This window comes from Arvicola amphibius, chromosome 11 (genome assembly GCF_903992535.2).
Source record: "Arvicola amphibius chromosome 11, mArvAmp1.2, whole genome shotgun sequence".
NCBI lineage: Eukaryota > Metazoa > Chordata > Mammalia > Rodentia > Cricetidae > Arvicola > Arvicola amphibius.
In genome coordinates, this window is record NC_052057.2 from 24,507,890 (window position 1) to 24,528,368 (window position 20,479).

Genomic DNA, 20,479 nt, shown 5'->3' on the forward strand with positions numbered 1-20,479 from the left:
CGGGTTAAGAAAGGCATTTACCACTGGGTCTGACTGCCTGAGTCCAATCTCAGGACCCGCACAGTGGGAAAATGCACCGGCTCCTGAAGGTCATTCTCTGACCGCCACACACAGATGATGTTTAAGATAAAAAAAAAATTAAACACTAAGAGTGAAAATGTCATCACACAAGGCACGGGGCCGCAGCAGCAGGAAAGCAGCAGGTGAGATAACTTCTTCAAGGTTAGAAAGGTCACTGGGCCACTTTCCTTGGGGACAGCTCTGTTCTGAACACAGAAGTTGCTCTAAAGTTTGCTTCTTTCAGTCTTTAAAGCCTGGGTCTGGCTGGCAAACTTTAATGGGCCGACAAAAAGGTAACTACTTTTCAGACAGAGGGAAACAGACACGAGATTTACGGGATGGGAGGTGTCCTCTACAGTGGAGATTCTGAGAGTAAAGTGTGTGGATTCCGAGTTACCAGATGGAAACACCCACTTGGATGACACCTTCACAGCAGGGAGGAGCAGTTCCAATGCTTCTTTGTCTGGGCCTAGTCAACATTTCAACCAACTGAGAAATAATACGTGGTTGGCAAAGCTCACTTTCTACTAATTCCTTTTGAGCATTACGCTTTACGTCTATAGCACGGGCATGAGAACTATATACACAGACCCAGGGATGGCTCCAGCCACAGCTCGTTTCCAGATGATACCATGATCCTGGTTGGGAATGTCACTCAGGTCTGTATGGCACACACCTGTATGCTGACCTCGGGTCACTAGTAGCACAGACCTAGGACACCAACCTTGCTACAGGTGGCAGATCAGATGCCACTGGTCATCTACGTGTCCTTTGGTGGCAACATGGGTCATGGACATCAACACAGATTCAGGCTACAGTAGGACCGTGGTTCCAGACATGGTCCCTGGCTGCAGTCCAGGGCCCGATGTGATCACGGCCCTAGCTTGCCTCACAGGTCACACAGATTGGCATGGCCCCAAAACGTTTCTTCATAAAGGCTGCTAATCACTAGTGCTCGCTGTAGTAAGAAAGCTGAGGAGGAGGAGGAGGTCAGACCATGACTTCTGCAGCCTGGTTGGTTTGCGTGGATGTTCTCCCGGCTAATCCCTGTGCTGTCTTAAAGGACTGGGTAGCCTGGGAGGAGAAACCTCTCAGACAGCAGCTGTCAAACTACCGTATAGCTTGGAAAACTAAAAATCACAGAATGAAGACACCCAGAAGTGGAGGGAGGGTTTTAAGAGTTGAGATGTCACTCTGGGCTTAAGAAATACGCTAGAACCCTGGAAAGCAGCGGCAAGATTATCATGTGGACAACCATTGCCATCTCAGAAAACATTTAGATTATGAATTTATACTAATGGCATATATTATATAGTACTAATTATAAATTCAGACTATCAATCAACTCTGAAAATATACTAAAAATGTTCTGCATCCTACAACATCAGAGATTCAGCCAAGATTGAATTCTCTATGTAAAAACAACCAAGCATATCTACCTCATTAGTGTGCAAATCTTTCGTCTTTAATAAATGAAAAATTGTATGCATGTTGTGTGCAGAAAGATTGTTTGAAAATACATATTTATGTGTTTCACTGTCAGAAAATGACTGACCGGTATTCCTATTTTACATACCTGCAGAATTAGGGTAGTGTGACTGTTTCCTATGGGGAAAAAGGAAGTCCTCAGCCAACAATGAGTAAGAAGCCAGGCTCTGTACTTATTGCCCTTCTTCTGAAGAATTAGTTGACCTGCGAAGAAATGTGTTTTATATTATGCTGGGCTGGACATGATTATCTTGAGCCTGGCATTATATAAAGTAAAATGCTAAAACAATTAGATTTTCAAACATTTACGTCAAAGAGACACAGAAATGAACAAGACAACAGTTAAATTATGCAAATATATTAGAAGGGTATTTTTATACCAGAAACTGATTTTTTATATTAATACGTGAGGACAGAGAGAGTCCAGGATATGCTAAGTGACCTAGGAGGTCGGGAGTCTTTGGCGGCCATATAACTATGAATCATTTACTTAGTGGCCCCTGAGCTACCCTCTCAGACAGCTCTAAGCAAGTGAGCAGATTACTGTATAAGGAAGTAAGCAGGGAGCCTGCTACCCTTTAACACTCTGGTGAGTTCTAGGCAAGCAGTCTCACGACTCAGGTTTGTGACTGGTTTCATTCACAGTCCTAAAACTGACAGAAATGCTGAAGTAATCCAAGGAAAATACTGCGTAGGACAAAATAAAAAAAATGGTTATGAATGCAACAATGTCAAGAAGAAAATTTAACAGAATGATTAGGTTTTTAAGTTGGATCAAGGAAAGTGAGGTGAGCCAAGCTACTCAAGTGTCGTTTGGAGATGGGGTGCTGATGGCACGGTCACAGCGGCCAGGATTCTTTCATAAGACTGTCAAAATCACTGCTGAAAGCTTTCACATTCTGTAGGAGCTAAGAGTTTCAGATTATCTGACATCTACCATGCTGATATCTAAAACAGGTTTATGTCAAGTCTTTCTTTCAGTTTTGCTTTCTGATGCAACTCCTTAGCCACAGGTAATGTTCTGACAAATCTACTTGGGTCTCGGACAAATCTACTTGGGTCTCGGAAATCCGCAATTTCTGAGTTATTCCTTTACAGCACACTAAACAATCCAACACAAAAACACCTTCTCCGAATCAGATCAAGGACTTCAAGGGTCATAAACTCAAATGGCTGCAGGGGACCCATGGGGCACGTAAAGTGTGAGCCGCAGAGCAGGTGCAGAACTGCAGGTGTTGGTTCCACGTGTGACGGTGCTCAGCTTTTCTGCACAGACCCCATCAATGACTCCCCAGGCAATCGCCATCGGTGTTCTACATCATTGCCTTATTGCACAGACACAAGAAGGTTAATGCCAATGAGCAGTCCTTCAACTCTGAGCAGTTGGCACCCCAGAAGTGTCCATAGTGAGGCTTCTCACATTCGGGATGTGACGTGCCACATAAAACAGAGTGAAGGAATGTGTGAGGACAGGCACACGCACTTTATTTCAATAGCTTCTTTAGTCATATTTGATAAGGATCTTTAATTAGCCTTTGCTAACCTCTGTCTTCCCCAGCAGAGAAGACAGCGTGAAAGGTCCTGCCCTCTCAGTGGATATGCCTTTAATCAAGGAAAAGCAGGTTTCAAAGTGTGGAAGCCACTGAAGCCAGAGCTTTCATAAGTGCTGCTAGTGAGATCTAAACACTTCCCTGCAGTGAGAAAGTGTCACTGGTGTGCCGGAAGCACCATGAGTTCACTCCACAAACACTGAGAATCTGCTATATGCCAGATACTTGTTCTAGGGACTCAGAAGCCAGAATTGAGCAAAATTTTACCAAGAATCTCGTTGGATGAGTTTACAAACTCAATTATTTGTATTGCATATCATAAATATTGAAATGCGCCCTTATGAGGTCAAATTACTAAAGCAATTAACTGGCTTTTCCTGACTCTCCCACAAACCATTTGCATAAGCTTAGGTCAGCCCATAATCTCCTTTCATTAGTTTTGGGATATTTAAAGGTGACAGCAGTCCCATCCTGAATGCTTTCTAAGTTTTGTTGTCCAACCGATTTGAGGCAGAGAATTTAAAAACTATATTTGGAAGCTTATAAAATCACTTTCCACGAGGATTTTTCAAACATCCTCAGTATTGATGATTCTCTCTCCCACCCCCTTCTCTTTCTACCAACATCATGACTTTTTGAAGAAGCTGAGGAAGTTCTTGAAAAGTATCAGGAAAGATAAAGCAGCAGTATTTAGGCTATATACTCACACACCCAGACAGCAGTTTTTACCTTTCTCTGCCCTCCGCTATAGTATTCCTGGTTCGATGGAATCCTGCCCAGACATTTCGTTCCTGTAATTTTCTCCCATGTGTTTTGGGAATGTCTTAAGATAATTGGTTTTCTCCTTTAATTTAAAGGGTATTTTAATGTCCTATTATAGTGTGTATGTGTGTAGGATGCTTCATATGTGTACATGTGTATGTGTGTATATGTGTGCATGCATGTGTGTGTGTGTGTGTGTGCGCGCGCGTGCACACATACATCAGAGTGTAGAGATGAGAATACTTGCAGCTATTTTTCTCCTTCCACCATGAGCTCTGGAGACTGTCCAGAATATGCATTTAACTTCTAAGCCACCACTGAGATGCAATGTACTCAGAAGCACCCATGTCTAAAGCACACAGCTTAATAAACTTCCAGTAAGTGAGCAGTATAATCCGAATCCAGTCTGGAAACCTTGTGTTTCAAGTACCAGTAATCTCTTGTTCCGTATCTCAAGCTCTATTCACACACAAATGTATATTTCACTATAATTAGTAACATTTATTTCTGATATTGAGCCTTAAATAAATTGACTCATTTAATTTGTAATCTTCTGAGTCTAACTTCTTTTTCTCCATATTATAGCCATGTCCTGCATCCCTATTGTTCAGTGTAGCAATAGTCTGAATAATTCTCTCCTTGTATAGATTTACATTGCATTACTATATTACTGTAGGAACTGCTGCTGATAGGCAGGTTGGGTCAGGGAACAAGATGCTTCTGACAATGCTTCACTCCCAGCCCCCTCTTCCCCACCCCCCACCATTGCCTGAAGCCTCTCCCGGTCTTTGACCAGCCTTTCTGGGCCCTGATAAAGTCTTATTTTCAGCTAAGAAGCAGACACAGAAAAGTGTGTGTTGCCTCTTACCCTCACCGAAAGGCTGGAATGGTAGATCCAAAGGAAACTAGTTCCCTTCTACCAAAAGGAGTCACTTTCCTTCTCTCTGGCTGCTTGACAAATGACGACCTATGGCATCCATTGACATACCAGGGGCCATATTGGCCTCCAGACTTCTTTAGTATCATAAGCACCTCTTACAAAAAGAAAAAAAAAAACTTAAAAGACAGAGCTATTCAGGATAGAGGCTAGGCTCTGGTTAAGTGTTTTACTTCACGGTTACCAAACTTTACTTGGGGAAAACAGGTGTGGATTTTCTCTGTCTTGCTGTTTTATGCATCCTAATGCTCATTTATAAATGTCAATGTCTACCTCTTTGTACTCCACTCAGGCCAATAAAAATTCATTCATTAATTAATAAAACCCTAGCGGTTCCTAGTGCCAAAGTAAACAAAGACCTTAAAAAATTGGGATACTCTGTTAGTATTCTGAAAGAGGAACTTTCCTCTGGAGCTGAGACGTTCCCCAAAACAGAAGGGGAGGTGCAAGCGGTTGGGAGCTCATCTTTCAGGAATATAGGGCAGAGGTCAAGGGCTACTCAGGAGAGCTCCAGGTAGGGAAGGGTGTTTCCTTGGCCTTCACACAGTCTTCAATGCCAGACTTCTGAATTTAATTGGGTTTTAGATACTTTGTTAAATGCTATCTAATTTCAGTATACTGCTTTCTTTCTGCAAAATGGAGTGTTGGCGGTGTCGTAATAAGAAATCTGCAGACTTGCCCTTTCACCTGGGTACCCTGTGAAAGGCCAACTGATTTAGTGCCTATTCTCTCTCTCTCTCTCTCTCTCTCTCTCTCTCTCTCTCTCTCTCTCTCTCCCACTCTCTCTCCCTCCCCCCCTCCTCTCTCTCTCTCTCTCTCTCTCTCTCTCTCTCTCTCTCTCTCTCTCTCTCTTTCCTCCCTTCTGTAGAGGCAGCTTCTGCCTCTCCTTCCCCTTTCCCCCTTTCTCTTTCTTCTCTTTCTCTGTCCCCCTCTTCCCTCCTCTTCCCCCCCCCCATAACTGCTTACCCTTATACACTTCCCAATACCCCCCACTAAATAAGCTCCATACCCAAGCTCTTTCTGAATGGCACATCTGTCTCCCACCTGCTATGGTCCCCCACACCAGCAGGGCAGCCTTGACCTCATATGTTTGTTGGAAGGATAAATATGTCAATAAACATATATACATGGAAGAGTCAAACATATTTACAATAGATATGTCATGGCTACTTCAACATTTCGAACAAATGTCCCCCATTAAATGAAGCGTGCTTGCGTTATTTAGAGAGAAAATTTTATTATATAAGACCATTAAAGTCCTGATTTTTATAATTAAAATGTCTTTTGTAAGAAAGATGATTCAGAATTCTGTGATGTTCCTTCCAACTGGAATCTGCAAACAGTAACTTTCCTCCTTCAGTTTTAGGTAGCATTTGAAATGTGCCTATAAGTGTAGTAGCCATGACCAACACCCCAGCCTTTGAGAACATCTGAATTCCATTGTGCTTTTTACATTACAGGGATCTTAACATCTCAATTTAGAAGACTAAAAATTACACAGAAAAAATATATGTGCCTATATACATATAGATTTTTATGTATGCCTATATATGTGCCTATATATAATGTCATTATATATGTCTTTATATATAACATTATATAAGCCTTATTGGGAAGCCCTAGCCTCCCTTATCTGAAGGTTGATTAGCAAATTAAACAAAGCTTTTTTCCAGACTCTCCTTCATTCACTTGTAACCTAATCCTTCTCATTTGTTATTCTAACTTTCAGAGTCATCCTTCCTTTACCTATTAGTATGCTAATGAGAAAACTCCAGAGACCGGGGAGAAGGTTTCTGCCCTTAGTCTCTGCCCTTCAGAGCCTTTCCACAAAAACAAGGAATTTTTGCAAGCAAGGAAATGCTCCAATAAAAACCTCTGAAAACCACCTTTTTCCAGTAGAAGATGGGGAAGGGAAACCACTTTTCTGTGGGATACGTAGTCAACCCCATTCCCCAAAGCTAAACTTGAATAAAACTATCTCCTCTATTAAGGACTGTCTCTGGACTGGTCCAGGTGGAGGAGACAGCTGGTAGGTGGACCTGGAGGCATCTGTAAAAGAACCTTCTGTGATTACTATCACCACTGTGTTTCCACATTGCCTAGCACCTCTGTTCACTAGGTCAACACCTCTCTGCAAACTTTCTTGTTACTAAATGATTGAAAGTTCTCAGGGGTGGGTTCAAAGACACTGGGAGGGGTTGTGGGGGGTCCTGGGTTCATTAGAAGAGTTAATACCATCGTGAACAGATAGACTTCTTTGACAAAAGCTTGGCACGAGGGATTAAGCGCCATTCAAGCCCCTGAACTAAGCCCCAGAACCATAGACAGAATAATGATGCTCTCAACAGGAAAATCAAGGCCTACCTGTTATTTTTTAAACAACACTACCAGCAGAAGAGAATCTCTCATCCTTTTGGGGGTGGGAGTTGCTAGATTTCTGAGGCAGCGTGAAGAGGCAGCATGCAGAAAGAAGCCACAGCCTGTCCTTCACCAGATGGGCCTGTTTATTGGCACACAGTGAGGGGTACCTCAGGAAACGGAAGGCTCTGCCAGGGCAAAGAACTGGCTGTGAGCCTCTCTAGAGGTGGACTCGGTGGCTTGGGAGTGAGGAAATTTTTGCAGCCGTTGGGGGCTCTCCTGCAGTCCCTCCTTCCTGAAATTGTTGAAATTGCTGAGGTGAGACAGCATCTTGAAAGACTGGCTGACTCAACAGACATTCCTTTCTATGGGGTCCCACAAGGCTGAGCAAGGTTGTCTGCAATCTCCTCGAAATCCTGTTTTACAACTCTTTTGGACGTGGTTTCACAGTGATGCCATCTAAGAGACACTGAGAGGATTTGTTTTTTCTGCCAGTTAAAGAATTAAAAAGCAGGAAAAACCTTGAGCATGGCAGGTGGCGGGCAGTGGGGAAATCTCCCACACCTCAAACTGGAACACACAGAATCAGCTGTTGAAGGAAGGTTTATTGGGGGTGAAGACCCACACATGTGGTAGACACAGAGAAAAAGACCTTTCGTAAAGCAAAGAGGAGATTTGAGAAGGCAAAAGGCCAGTTTCATTTCAAGGGCTGACATTTTTAAGTCTCTGAAAGGTTTTCCTCCCATAATTTAGGGTTGGTCAGTTTGAAGAAAGACAGGACAGCTCATTGGCCCACAAATGTTGTGTAACATGTCTTGATCTGGCCTTGGACTTATTGAATCAGTCTATCAGCAGGGGACCTGAAGGTAGAGAAAGGCCACAAAGCCTTTGCTTTAACGTGACAGGCTTTTGTCTCAGGTCAAGAGGGGAGGAAGAAGTCAGCCATCTAGGAAGTTCACCATCTTGGTTACAAAGTCATGGTTTAACTTCCAGTCCCTTAACAGAGCAAGTCTTCAGGCAGTCTCTTTGAGTCTTAGGCAGGAATCTAAGAAGGCAGTAGAAAGCAGGACCTGTGGCCATCAATTTCCTGTTTGACGTTCTCTGGTTCCCAAGTTCCTGGAAGACTGCTGGGTTCTCAGACAATGTCTGGGTAGAGTGCCTGGTGGTATCTGTGAGAAGGACGTCACTGGAGGTGTGGATTCTAACTCTACTGTCTCCCAATTATAACTTGGTCAATCCCAGTTAAAGACAGTTTTTTTTGTTGTTGTTGTTGTTTCATGTATGCGAAGTTCCTTGCATAATTGGTATAAAGGTAAATCTTGATGAATTTTGAGTTACTATACTATCCTAATGAGTTGTAGTGGATTATTAAGGGGATAAAACATGATAAATTATTTGTGACCTGAAGGTCTCAGATTGACTGAGGAACTCTGGTCAGGAAAGCTGACTTGACTGAGAACACCTGTGGCCCGTCAGGGTCCTGGAAGCTCCTGATAAAGAAGTCCAAAATGTTTTGTGGCCTCCTAAACTAAGAAATTCCCCCCATGTAGCCCTCAAGGCCAACATACAGAGTGAGTATTTACTACTCTGAGACAGCAGATGGAATCTTCCATCCCTAAAGTTTACTACACAAGGCCCTGCGATTGAAATAGTTGTCTGTCACTTAATTAAGATATTCTGATTGTTACTGGGTTTTTGTGGGGGAGGAGGTTGGTTGTGTTTGTCTGCTTGTTTGTTTGTTTTTCAAGACAGGATTTCTCTGGGTATCTTTTACTGATGTGGGACTCCCCTCTGTATGCTATGAATATATTTTATTACAATAGGTGAATAAATAGCAGGGCAGAATATAGCCAGGCTGGAAGAGATAGAGAGAGAGAACCCATGTAGCTGCCAAAGATGACAGGTGCCAGATCTTTACTAGTAAGCCCCAGCTTCCTGCCAATACACAGATTAATAGAAATGGGTTAATTTAAGATGTAAGAGTTAGTTAATAAGAAGCTTGAGTAAGCAGACCAAACAGTGCTGTAATTAATATAGTTTCTGTGTGATTATTTGGGTCTGAGCAGTCAGGAAACGAGCAAGCAGACTCTGCCTACAACTGGCAGTCCTGGAACTCACTTTGTAGACAATGCTGGCCTCAAAATCAGAGAAATCCCCCTGCCTCTACCTCCCTCAGCCTCAGAGTATTAGGCTTAAAGGTGTCGGCCACCCTGTTGGGCTTGGTTTTGCTTTTTTAACTGAAGCTTTATCGTGAAAGCTGGGCCCAGGGTTTCCCTATAGCTTGTCAAGTCAATGAGGAAGAAAGCTTGGGCTGTCTTCTAGAATTACCCTCTCACACTCCCTCTGCTCACGACAATCTTCTATTCAGCAATATGAATTTAATTCCACCCTGACCCAGTGTTTGTTACTGTTGTTGTTGTTGTGTGTATCCTGGGAACTGAAGCCAGGGCTTCCTGCTTTCTGTGTGTCTCAAACAACCCTGCCACCATCCTTGATTCTTTTCTAATAAGGATGATTTTCTATGCTTTTACAAATACAGCTTTGCTATGTTTTGTTGGCCTTTAATGAGATGTAGCGTGGTCACACTGTTTAGTTCTGCAGTCATTTATGGCTCCCCGTGACATTAATTGGGTCTCTTCCAGAACACATTAGGCCATTTAGGCTGTCTGTTGTCTTAAAGCACTACATTTTCCAAGTATCTCTTAACATTTTTGCTTCAGAGTCTGCTTCTGTTTATACTCATTAAAGATACGTTAGCATTTTAAGTTTTCAGCAAATTAGAGGGTCCCTCTTGTGTTATAAAATTTGCCAATTGAAAAGTGGCTTGATAAAATTTTTAAAAAGCAAAAATTTGAATGTAGATGAATCGATAGTTTCCTTTCTGGCATCAAGGGGGAAACTCACATGATTCTAGGAATGACCATTTCGAGGCAGCAATGTGGAGGAGTTAAAGTGGGAAAGCGTTCTAAACAGGTTTTCAGTATCTTATGAAAATGAAGACATGGCCACTTCTAAGTGTGGTTGGGGAGAAGGGTTTTACTGTGGACATGAGGGAGAACTTAGCCAGTGGCATCTGCAAGGGTCCGGACTGAGCAGGTGCATGAGACTGGAGGAAGAGGCAAGCAAACCGAGAGAGGAGCCAAGGACCAAGAAACCAAGAGACTTTAACAAAACACAGTGCTTTTCGTTGTTATTTTGGTGCAATACACCATTTGTGAAGCGGCATTAGTATCTGAGTATTGAACTCACAGACCATTTGTGGTTGACTAGATTATTTTCACTGTATTATGTTCGTATAATAGAAACTGAATAAGGCATGTTCTCTTCAGCATTTTGGCACATGGCTTCATACATAAGCAGAAACCAATCTAGATAACAGAATGTTTGTTTGTTTTGGCTTTTGCAACTTTTAAGACATACATACAATATGTACTCTTAGAAACAGACTGCAATTCGTATTCTAATCTTGTATTATCTAAACAGACGTTCCTAGGTGGACAGGTGCATGCCACTGGTAGTTTGGTAATTTCGTCTTCATAAACAGCACTGTAGTCATGCCCATTAACTCTGTAGCTTTAGCTGTTGGACGATGCAACTCTTGATCCCCAAATCTACGCATCAATATGTTTCTTGGATGCACTGTAAGGCACAGAGCAGAACAACACTGGAGTGCTACCTACAGTCAGCTTCAGAATTCTCACCTTTGGGAGAGAGCAATAGAGGAGACCATCTAGCTACACAACTGCAGGGAAGATGAAATGTAGTTTTAACATTCCCATGGGAGCTCCTTACCTATTAATATTTTTCCCCAAAGAACCTATTTCTCCCCCTCTGGCTCGGTGCCTATTTCTGGTTTCATCTACGCCCTGCATGGTCGTTTGCTACAGTCCACAGCCCCAGAGAGGCTAGGTAACAAGGAGGGCTCAAGGGGGATGAATGGATATCCCTGGGAAGGCAGGGGGGGGGGATGGGAATGTGAGGGATCAGGTTAGGGGTGGGTGGAGGGGAGAGTACTGAAAGAGACGACTGGAAGGAGGGGTATTTTCAGATCCGGTAGAAACCTGATGCAAGAGAAACTCCCATGGATCGATGAGGACGACCCCATGTAAGACTCCTAACAACAGTGACCTGACCTGGCCACCTCCTATGATTGAAATGGTGACTACCCCAATTGTCATCGGAGACACGCCATCCAGTAACCGAGGGAAACAGACGCCAAGAGAAACATGGCCTAGCTCGGGAACCCCGTGGAGAGAAAGAGGATCGATTGTAGGAACCAGAGGGGTCAAGGACTTCCTAAGAAGCCACAGAAACAACTAATCTGGCTCATAGGAATTCACAGACTACAAACCAACAACCAGGGAGCGTGCATGGGACTGAGCTAAGCCCCCTGTGTATATGTGACAGTTGTTTAGCTTGGTCTGGTTGTGGGACTCCTAACAATGGGAGCAAGGGGCTGTCTCTAATACTTTGGCCTGGTCTTGGAACCTATTCTTCATACTGGATTACCTTCCCCATCCTAAATATAAGCTTAATCTTACTGCGACTTGCCATACTTTGTTGCTATCCATGGGAGCCCTGCCCTTTTCTGAAGGGAAACAGAGGAGGAATAGATTGGGGAGGGGGCAGAAGGGAAGTTGGGGTTGAGAATGGGAGGAGGGGAAGGAGGCAAAACTGCAGACGGATGTGAAATAAAAATTTAGAAAAAGGACTAGTCATTGTGAGATGGGGTGCCTATTTTGCCGTGGTGTTTACATTGTGATATAGGTTAGAGACAGCGTTCCCCACTCCCTGTAGAAATACAGCCGACTGAAATATCCTACAGGATTGCCACCCACGCGTTTTATTACTTTGGGATCACAGCCTTTGCTTTAGAGTCTGATTCACAGAGGAGCCTCAACCTTTGGTTTTGTGCCTGGTGAACTCGGGGGCTCAAGGTTTTTGTTGGTGAACTAAGTAATACCTGATTGGAAACCTTGCACCCTAGTTCAATTCTATTTGGCCACATCAAGAACTACTGGGATGTACTGATGAGTCTTTCCAACTCCAAAACCTTCTAGTCCTGGGATAATGATTTTTCTTCTGGACTCTAACACATATCTCAGCCTAATTCTATTGTAATAACTTCCCTTCTGAAATTATTAATAAGTCAGTAGCAAAATGTGAAAAAGGTAAAACTATACGGAATGTAAATCGTTTTAACAGGAATGTTAGAAAGATCAAAGAGTACTGTTAATTAAAGCGATTAAATCCAGCTTCTCTGGCATCTATCTGAGCATGCCGGTGGTTGCTTAGCAACTCCTCAACGCTTCCCCCATCCGCCCTGTCTTGAGTCCCGCCCCCAGTTCCGCTGCCACGTCCGGCTGCCTCACATCCCCTACTTCCGCCCTGACCAGCTAGTGGGGACCTAGCGACGACTCTGTTTGACTTCCATTATACTGCCTGACTAAAAAATTGTCAATCAACAATCCAAAGTAGAAACATATTTCTTATCTATCATTGATACTTCATACGGATGGCTTTGCACTTAGAAAAAAATTGTTGAATTTTGTCTAGCTGTCTTCTGTGGCCTGTGTGTGTGCCCGTACGTTTCTCAGGCGCGCCGTGGATAGCCGCACTGGAGGGCGACGTGGGCCGCGAAGGTCCCCGTTGCCGGCCATCGAGGAAGCGCGGCGAGCGACTAGGCGAGGTGTGTGTGCGGCGGCTCCACCATGTAAGTGTCCGTCCCTCCGCTCCGGCCCTGGCCCCGCAGCCCGATCCGATCGTAACACTGTCTCCTTCTCTCCCTCAGGTCGAAGGTGTCCTTTAAAATCACGCTGACGTCGGACCCGCGGCTACCGTACAAAGTGTGAGTGACAGGCCGGGCTAAAGCCGGGCGGGACAGGAGCGTGCAAGAAGAGGGGCGCAGCATTTATGTTGAGAAGCCAACACCCCTCGGATTGCACTGGGTGGGCAGGTGTAACGCGAACAGCTTTGGATAAGGATGCAACACGTTACTCCACCGGTCCCTTTTACGTGATTTAAAGGTCTTTAATCACTTGGACCAGCTGTTACCGGAAGTTAGGGAAGACTTTCTCAAGTCTGGACTCTTGACAGGTCCGAACCTAACGCTGTTAACTTCAGGGTTCTTTGTTTTGTTGTGTCTGTGTTTCAACAATTGGGTGCCTCGGTGATGAACCCCAAGTCAGACACATCTGAATCTTAATAAAACGTCCTCAGCACGATTGGGGACTGTGGGTGTGGGGCCCTTTATTGCTTGAGCAATTGAGTTGATGGCTGACACCGGCTACCTGGCTCAGTTCTCTTAGGATTTTTAAGTATGGACCCTTTTGAGTAACTGCAGCTGGAAGGCCTATGCGAACTGGCAAAACTTTCATTAGGATTTTCCCATGGGGTGCGAGCGGCACCCAGGTCCGGCTAGCTGATCCCATCGCAGCTGTCACCGCTTTCTGTGACTTCCCACCTGGGACTCATCCAGCTTTCTCGGCCCGTCGTTCCCTTGCATCTCTAAAACGGTCTTCTTACCCCTCGTCTCTCCGGTAATTGCTTCTTGTCTGAACTGTCGTTTTTCAGAGACCCACACTCTCTTCCGCGGGGTGATTTCCTGCAGCTTCTCTGCCACCGTACTGCTTTTCATCGTTTGTCAAGCTGCTTTTTAATCTGTCTCTCTTCCCTCCCCGGTGTCATCCCCGCTCATTTCTTATGCGGGTGAAAGTCTGTGGTCTGCCTTTTTATTTTTAAATCACTCTGGCAAACATCCTTGAATCTGGTGGGCACCTCTCTTTGGTCTATTTTGCTTGGTGGAAGACCAACTGCAAATCCACCCATGTATGTTCTTGGTTCTTGATGCTGTTCCTGGAGAAAATTACAATAGCATTGATGACTAGCGTTCTGCTATGGTCCCCAAAATTTGCTCATTTTTTTCTATTTTTGTAAAGTATTTTTGTTTTCAAAATGTCCACAACTCCTTGCCCCCTCAATCAAAAGACGTGAAAGGGGCGTTCTCTCATTTTCATGCAGTATCCATAAACATCTCTCTACCTTTGCCATAAGAACATGGCTATGGTTGTGAAAGCCTGTTTCTATAGTCCAGTCTACTCAGGATTGAGGTAGGTTAAGTCAGGTCACCTTTCTCTGGTCAGTGGACCTTTTCAGTTAATCCCCTGCAGCTGAATAAATGTTGATGAATCGGTCAGTGTTGCATTTGTTTAATACATGTGTGGAAGTGTGTACGTGTGCAGTCTGTTGACCTGAGAATCTATAAACTGCTACTGAAAACTTCCATCCCCAGTGTATTAGAAGATGTGAAACAAGTGGCTGTTAGGACTATTAGACTTTTCTTTGTATTCTTTGCCCCACTACCCCCATCCCCAAAGAAAGGAAAACAGGGATACAAATTTTAGTCATTAAATAACATTTGGAGGGAAAATGCTAGCAGAGAAACACTATTTTCACTTCTTTTGAAAGTCAGTACAACACAGTGTGACTTACATATTCAGAGGTGGCGGAAGAGGATCGAGGCTTAGACCTAGGAATGTCTATGACAGTAGTTGATGTCTAGACATTATATGTGATGGGAAATAGAGAAGCTTAGAGAGAAAGGCTAGCTTTTTTTTTTTTTTTTTTTTTTTTTTTTTTTTTTTTTTTTTTTTGGTTTTTCGAGACAGGGTTTCTCTGCGGCTTTGGAGCCTGTCCTGGAGCTAGCTCTTGTAGACCAGGCTGGTCTCGAACTCACAGAGATCCGCCTGCCTCTGCCTCCCAAGTGCTGGGATTAAAGGCGTGCGCCACCACCGCCCGGCTGAAAGGCTAGCTTTTTACTTTCTCTGCTTGGGAGGTGTCTGGCTTTTGTGCATAATCAATGCTTTTGTTTTTTCTTTGTTTGTTTGTTTTGATTTGTTTTTGCTTTTTAGAAACTTAGGTAAGAGGCAATAAAGTAGACTGAGGAGCAGGGAGAGACTGACCTTGCTCATCCTTGGCACACTGGCACAGCCTTTAATCCCAGCATTTGGAAGGCAGAGGCAGTAGAGCTCCCTGAGTTTGAGACCAGCCTGAGAAAACCAGTTTCCCTCATTTGCAGTGAAATACATTTTGAGTCTTTAAACTCGTGTTTCTTTGTTGCAGTCTCAGTGTTCCGGAAAGTACGCCGTTCACGGCTGTGTTGAAGTTTGCAGCAGAAGAAGTAAGTGTGGATTCTAGCAGTGTCCTAGTGGATGCAGTCTGGCTTGGTTTTGCTTTTTGTCTTTTGTGTATTTGCATGCACTGTGCCGCTCCCCACCCCATTTCCCTGCTGATCATGAGCTGGGCTCATGCTGTAAGGTACTCTATCCTCTCATTAGGAAACTGTGAGGTGAGCAAGCTGGCACATCTGTTTAATTCAGCAGGTGAAAGGTGAGAATTGTGTTGGTAGTGAATGAATGTATCAGAGACATGTAAGTTGTTTTTATTAAAGAACTAATCTTATAGCAACCTGTTTTGGGTGTACTTCGGTAAAAATTCATTGTTTTGAAGTGTTTAGCTTTTTAAAAAACGCATTGGCCTTTTCTGTTTTTAAGAAGTGAGCTTTTGTACCTGCAGTTATCAGAATTGTTTATGAAGCATCTCTGGGCACAGCACTCGGGAGTATAGGTTGAGCTGGGCAGTTGGCACCAGAATGTGATTTGGAAGACTTCAGCTTTCTGTTTTAGTGGTGGTATCAGTCCCTGGGCTGTGAGTGTACCAAACTCTAATGCTGCGCTGTATCTTCTAGTAACTCTGCCCTTTTGCTGTTGTTTCTTTCTCTAAAAGACTGTTGGATTTTAGAATTAATAGCATTGATAATAGGAGCTCCATCCTCATTCTGTCTTTCATGGTTCCATACAAATGGTGGTGACATTTTTCCTTTTCTCCCTTTCAGTTTAAAGTTCCTGCAGCAACAAGCGCAATTATTACTAATGGTAAGAATTCACCTTAAACCGTAAGTGCTGGAGACGGTGTGACTTGAATCCCCAAAGCCCCTGTTTATGTTATCGTACACATTACACTCAATGGTAAACTCTGCGTGGAGGCCACTGCATGTAATGAATGCTGCTCAGTCTCTTCTGCCTTAGGTTAGGAAAGCTTCACGGTATCTAGTGTCCTTATTTCTTCCTTTCTGGCAAGGCTTACATACATGTTAAGTTGTATCAGAAAGCGCTTTAGAGTATAGGAAGTTAAGCAGAAATGTGACGTCCCTATACCTTCCTCTTCCTGTGCGAATAGGAAAGTGGTTTACAGGTGTGCAGTGCTTCTCAGTATAGATATATTCAGGTAAAAATCAGAATCCCTTGGAGCACTGGTGCAGGTTCCAGTGGAACTGGTCTTAGGAGACCAGTTAGGTCTTAGCAAAGCAGTGAGTGAGCCATGAGCGGCGCGTGTCCATCTTCTATGTATAAATCGCTGTGGGTGGGAAACGGCCCGTGCAGTCGTTCCTCCAGGGGGCAGGCACCAGGTGCAGTAGCTCACATAACTTATGTATAACTGGATTTCCTGCTGTGATATACTGTGTGTTGTCACACTGAAGAAAAATTGTTGGAGATTCTCCTGTGGAAATGTTACAGACGTGCAGCGTGTCACTAGAACATGGAAAAAATGACTTGTGTCCTCTCTTGGGGATTATATGCCGCCAGCAGTGGAAAGGACTGGTGGCGCACATAAGGTGTGTGTTGCTTAAAGAAGTGACGCTGTTGACTACATGTAGCAAAATAGGATGTAAACCAGCTTCTACAGAGTGTATGAGAACCATGGCAGCTAGGATGTTTCATCTCATCCAACAGTGCTGATAAACACATATCCATGGAGGTGTCCACAGACGGGTCATCTGAGGAGACTGTTGTCTGTGTTTTGGGATCGAGGTTGCCCACCTTTGCCAATACCCATAGCAACGCTTTTCTGGCAAATCCCTTGTTACTGTTTAAATTGTTTTAGCTTTAGGAATAACTTACATGACTTATGATTTATAATTTATTTTCTAGATGGAATAGGAATAAATCCTGCACAGACTGCTGGTGAGTGTCTGCCTGTATGTCCATCGAAACTGAATTTTTTATTTATTTCAACTAGATATGATTTTTCAGAAGACACAGCTGTGTAGAGCTGTGGCAATCTGCTTGTAACTTGGTGACAATTGGTTTCATTTATATATTTTTTCTATGGTTTTCACTCCAAGTAAATGCAAGCCTGATTAATTGTGGTTTAGGAGTTAGAAGTATTTAAGGTGCATAGCAAAGAAAGCTGAAGGTGAAACTATTTTGCCGGGTTAATGTTAATGACTGGCCCTCCTCTTAAAGTGATTGAGGCAGTCAGTGAATTGCTTCAAGTCTGAATAGTACATGGTTAGCATCCAGGAAGTGCCAGCAAGAGTGCTGGCCACTTCCTTTACACAGCTATAGCCTCTGACATTTTAAAGAGTGAATTCTCACTAGCGTTCAAACTGTGAACATAGCTTAGCATGAAACATTGGCATCCTGGCCATCAGGTAGAGTAAATGTGTCTTCAACTTCAGTAAAAGCACTCTTAACCTGTGCAAAAAAAGAGTGTATTTATTTTAAAATATGTCCTCTGGCTGATATTCTAATCATAATGCTTTGAAGCCATACTGTTTAATATAATGTAGACTCATTCTCAAATCTTCGCTTTTAGACAATTGTATTTGGAAGATTTTGATTTATGAAAATTGTATTGTCTTTGTAGGACACTGGTGAAAGTCATAAATCTAGAAAATGAAGAGTGGTTTACAGTTGTAGATTTTTGTTGCCATAAGCAATACTTGAGTATGTATTTTAAATTGAATATTTACTGAAAATTCTGAGGCACTATATTACGTAAGTTCTCGTATGATATGGAGGAAGATGTTTTTGTCTTTTTGATTCTAGAAGTTTGTTAGTGTATAGTAATTTGAATTCTTGCTTATTCTCGCATGCTGTTCTTCATGTCAGTAGAATCATATGCACTACCGGGCTTTGTTATGATCTCACCAGGGGTTTGAACCCGAGTATCAGTATCTCGGTGGCCTTCTCTGACCTTGGATTTACCGTTTTGTGTTGATGGCACCATTGGTGGACGTTACTGCATTTGCTGGCATGGCAGTGGCTGGTGTGCCTTCACGTTTAAGCACTTGCTGATCTGTGAGGCTGGAGGAGGACTGGGGGCAGGGCTTTGAAGAATGGGTACCAGCTCTGAGGATGCTGGGGCTTCCTCCCTCCCTTAAGGGATCATTTGCTGTGTGCCCGTTAGGTGCTGATATTGTCCTCTTTACAGCGTAACTTTGCATTTTTGTTTTGTTTGTGTAGGAAATGTTTTTCTGAAACATGGCTCAGAGCTGCGGATCATTCCTAGAGACAGAGTTGGAAGTTGCTGATGTCCGCAACTTGGAATCCACAGCCTTTCAGAATAAATACTGGTGTTTGTTGTTGCTGTGTGGTTAAAAATCAGGCATTCACGATACAATGAAAGCACCAAGAATCAATGAAACAAGGGAAGTTGACTCTTGTCCCTTCTTGTTCATTCTGTTCATGGGAAAAGAGATGCCTTTGAGTGGAGGGTACCAACCGCAGGTCCCACGGTGGGTGACTGCCACCTCGCCAGAAGAAGAGGGCACTTCCGTGACAGGTGCACTGTGCTTTTCAAAAACTAACAAAGCCAACAACAACAACCAGAGGACGGGCTTGAGTATTCTTTTCAGGAACATGTGGAAAATCAAAATTCACAGCACCGAATGTATTTCCAATTTTAAAATATAAAGGATAATTGACCATAGAGTCATTTGGCTCAACAGCATCTCACCTGCAGGCCCATATTTAGATTTTCAATCATATTGTTTGTAATGAAGTTAATAGGTGTTTCCATGAACAGTTAAATTTTATACAAAAGCAAAATTAAATTATGGGATCTAACATTTATGTGTGTAAAGTTGCTATCTTACAGCGAATTGCTTCAACATAGTGTGATCTTACGAAATCAATTGTGTCCTGGTGGGAAATGATAGTACCCTTAGCTAAATTATGCATTCCTCGATAATGTTGTATACAGTGTCCAGACAGAAGTCTTTAAACCCTTCTTTTTTAGGATTTTGTTTGAGCAGCATCCAGAAAATGTTGTTGCAGATAAGATGCACGCTTAGAACAAAGTTTAGAGAAGCAGTACCCTGTGCTGATAGGGTGTCCCTAAGTGTCACGGGAGAAGTCAGTAGCTGCAGTAGGTGGGAGAAGTGAGAAAGGGAAAGAGTACAGGGTACAGGACCAGAAGGCAACTACACACATTTCAGCGCAGCCCACAGCAATCTACAGGAAGAGTGCAGGGACAAAGCTCTGCTCTGCAAGCCCGACAGTGAGTGAGTTCAATCCCAAAACCCACGTGGTAAGAGAACCAACTCCACAGCCGTCCTCTGCCCTCACACAGACACCCTGAGGTGAGCCAGTCCCCTCTCCCAACAGGAAGGAAGTTTTAAAAGATTTCCTTTGCCTCTCCAGAGGAAACCCATGTCTTAGCACATCTTGCAGGATGAATTAGGTGCTGCCAATGACCAAGTGAGAGCTGGGCACCTCTGCTCCGGCGGGTGAGCTCTTTGGGGGTGAGGGTCTGTCTGTCACATGCTCCCTAGAGCTAGCAATACAAGTGCTCAATAAACATTTACTGAATTAATGAGTAATGTCTCATTAATTTTTATCTCATGTTTCATGAATTCCCCATTTCAGGGCCTTGGTCCACTGAGGGGAGGTTTCTAAAAAAATTAAGAGTCTGTATCTGAGGACCTATGTTATAGATGAAGGAATTGTCATTGTTTGCAGGTTTGCAGAGTACATGCTGGGGTATGTGCAGCGATATGCAGTTCATGGCTGCTGGGATTTTATTTTTATAAAAGGCTAGTGCCCAGAGACCCTATCCCTTATAATATCAAGCTTCTAACCAGAAATGTTTAAATACGTAATTGCCTAATTTTTTGTTATTAAATTTCTTCCATTAGCATAAGAATCTGCATGGTGTCTGTGATGTTTAGACAGTCCTGCAATATAAAATGATTTACCTAACACATCTGTTCTTTGATTTGAAAATATAAAACCTTTAAAATATTTTACTCACAAACTAGATATTAAATGTGGTCTGTTCTTTATGCAGAATGTTTTGGCATTGCATTTAAATGTCCATAATTAATACATTAGGAAAATGCATTTTGTTATGTTGTAAACCATGACTACCCTTATTTTAATATCAGACTTAATAGCCAGCATACCTATTGAGCCAGTTTATTAATACTATTTTTAAAAAATGGAAAGATGATTGAAAAGTTTTAAGTCATAAAAAACAAATG

The 20,479-nt window shown here is 43.1% G+C and overlaps 1 protein-coding gene across 1 annotated transcript; it reads left to right on the forward strand.

Moving 5' to 3' along the window:
* The first annotated feature begins 12,792 nt into the window (after positions 1-12,792).
* Ufm1 (ubiquitin fold modifier 1) lies at positions 12,793-19,815 on the forward strand. Its single transcript, XM_038348349.1, has 6 exons — positions 12,793-12,868; positions 12,947-13,003; positions 15,277-15,334; positions 16,049-16,088; positions 17,145-17,177; positions 18,462-19,815. Coding segments are annotated over exons 1-6 (258 nt in total). The 5' UTR covers positions 12,793-12,866; the 3' UTR covers positions 18,530-19,815.
* Positions 19,816-20,479: the final 664 nt, after the last annotated feature.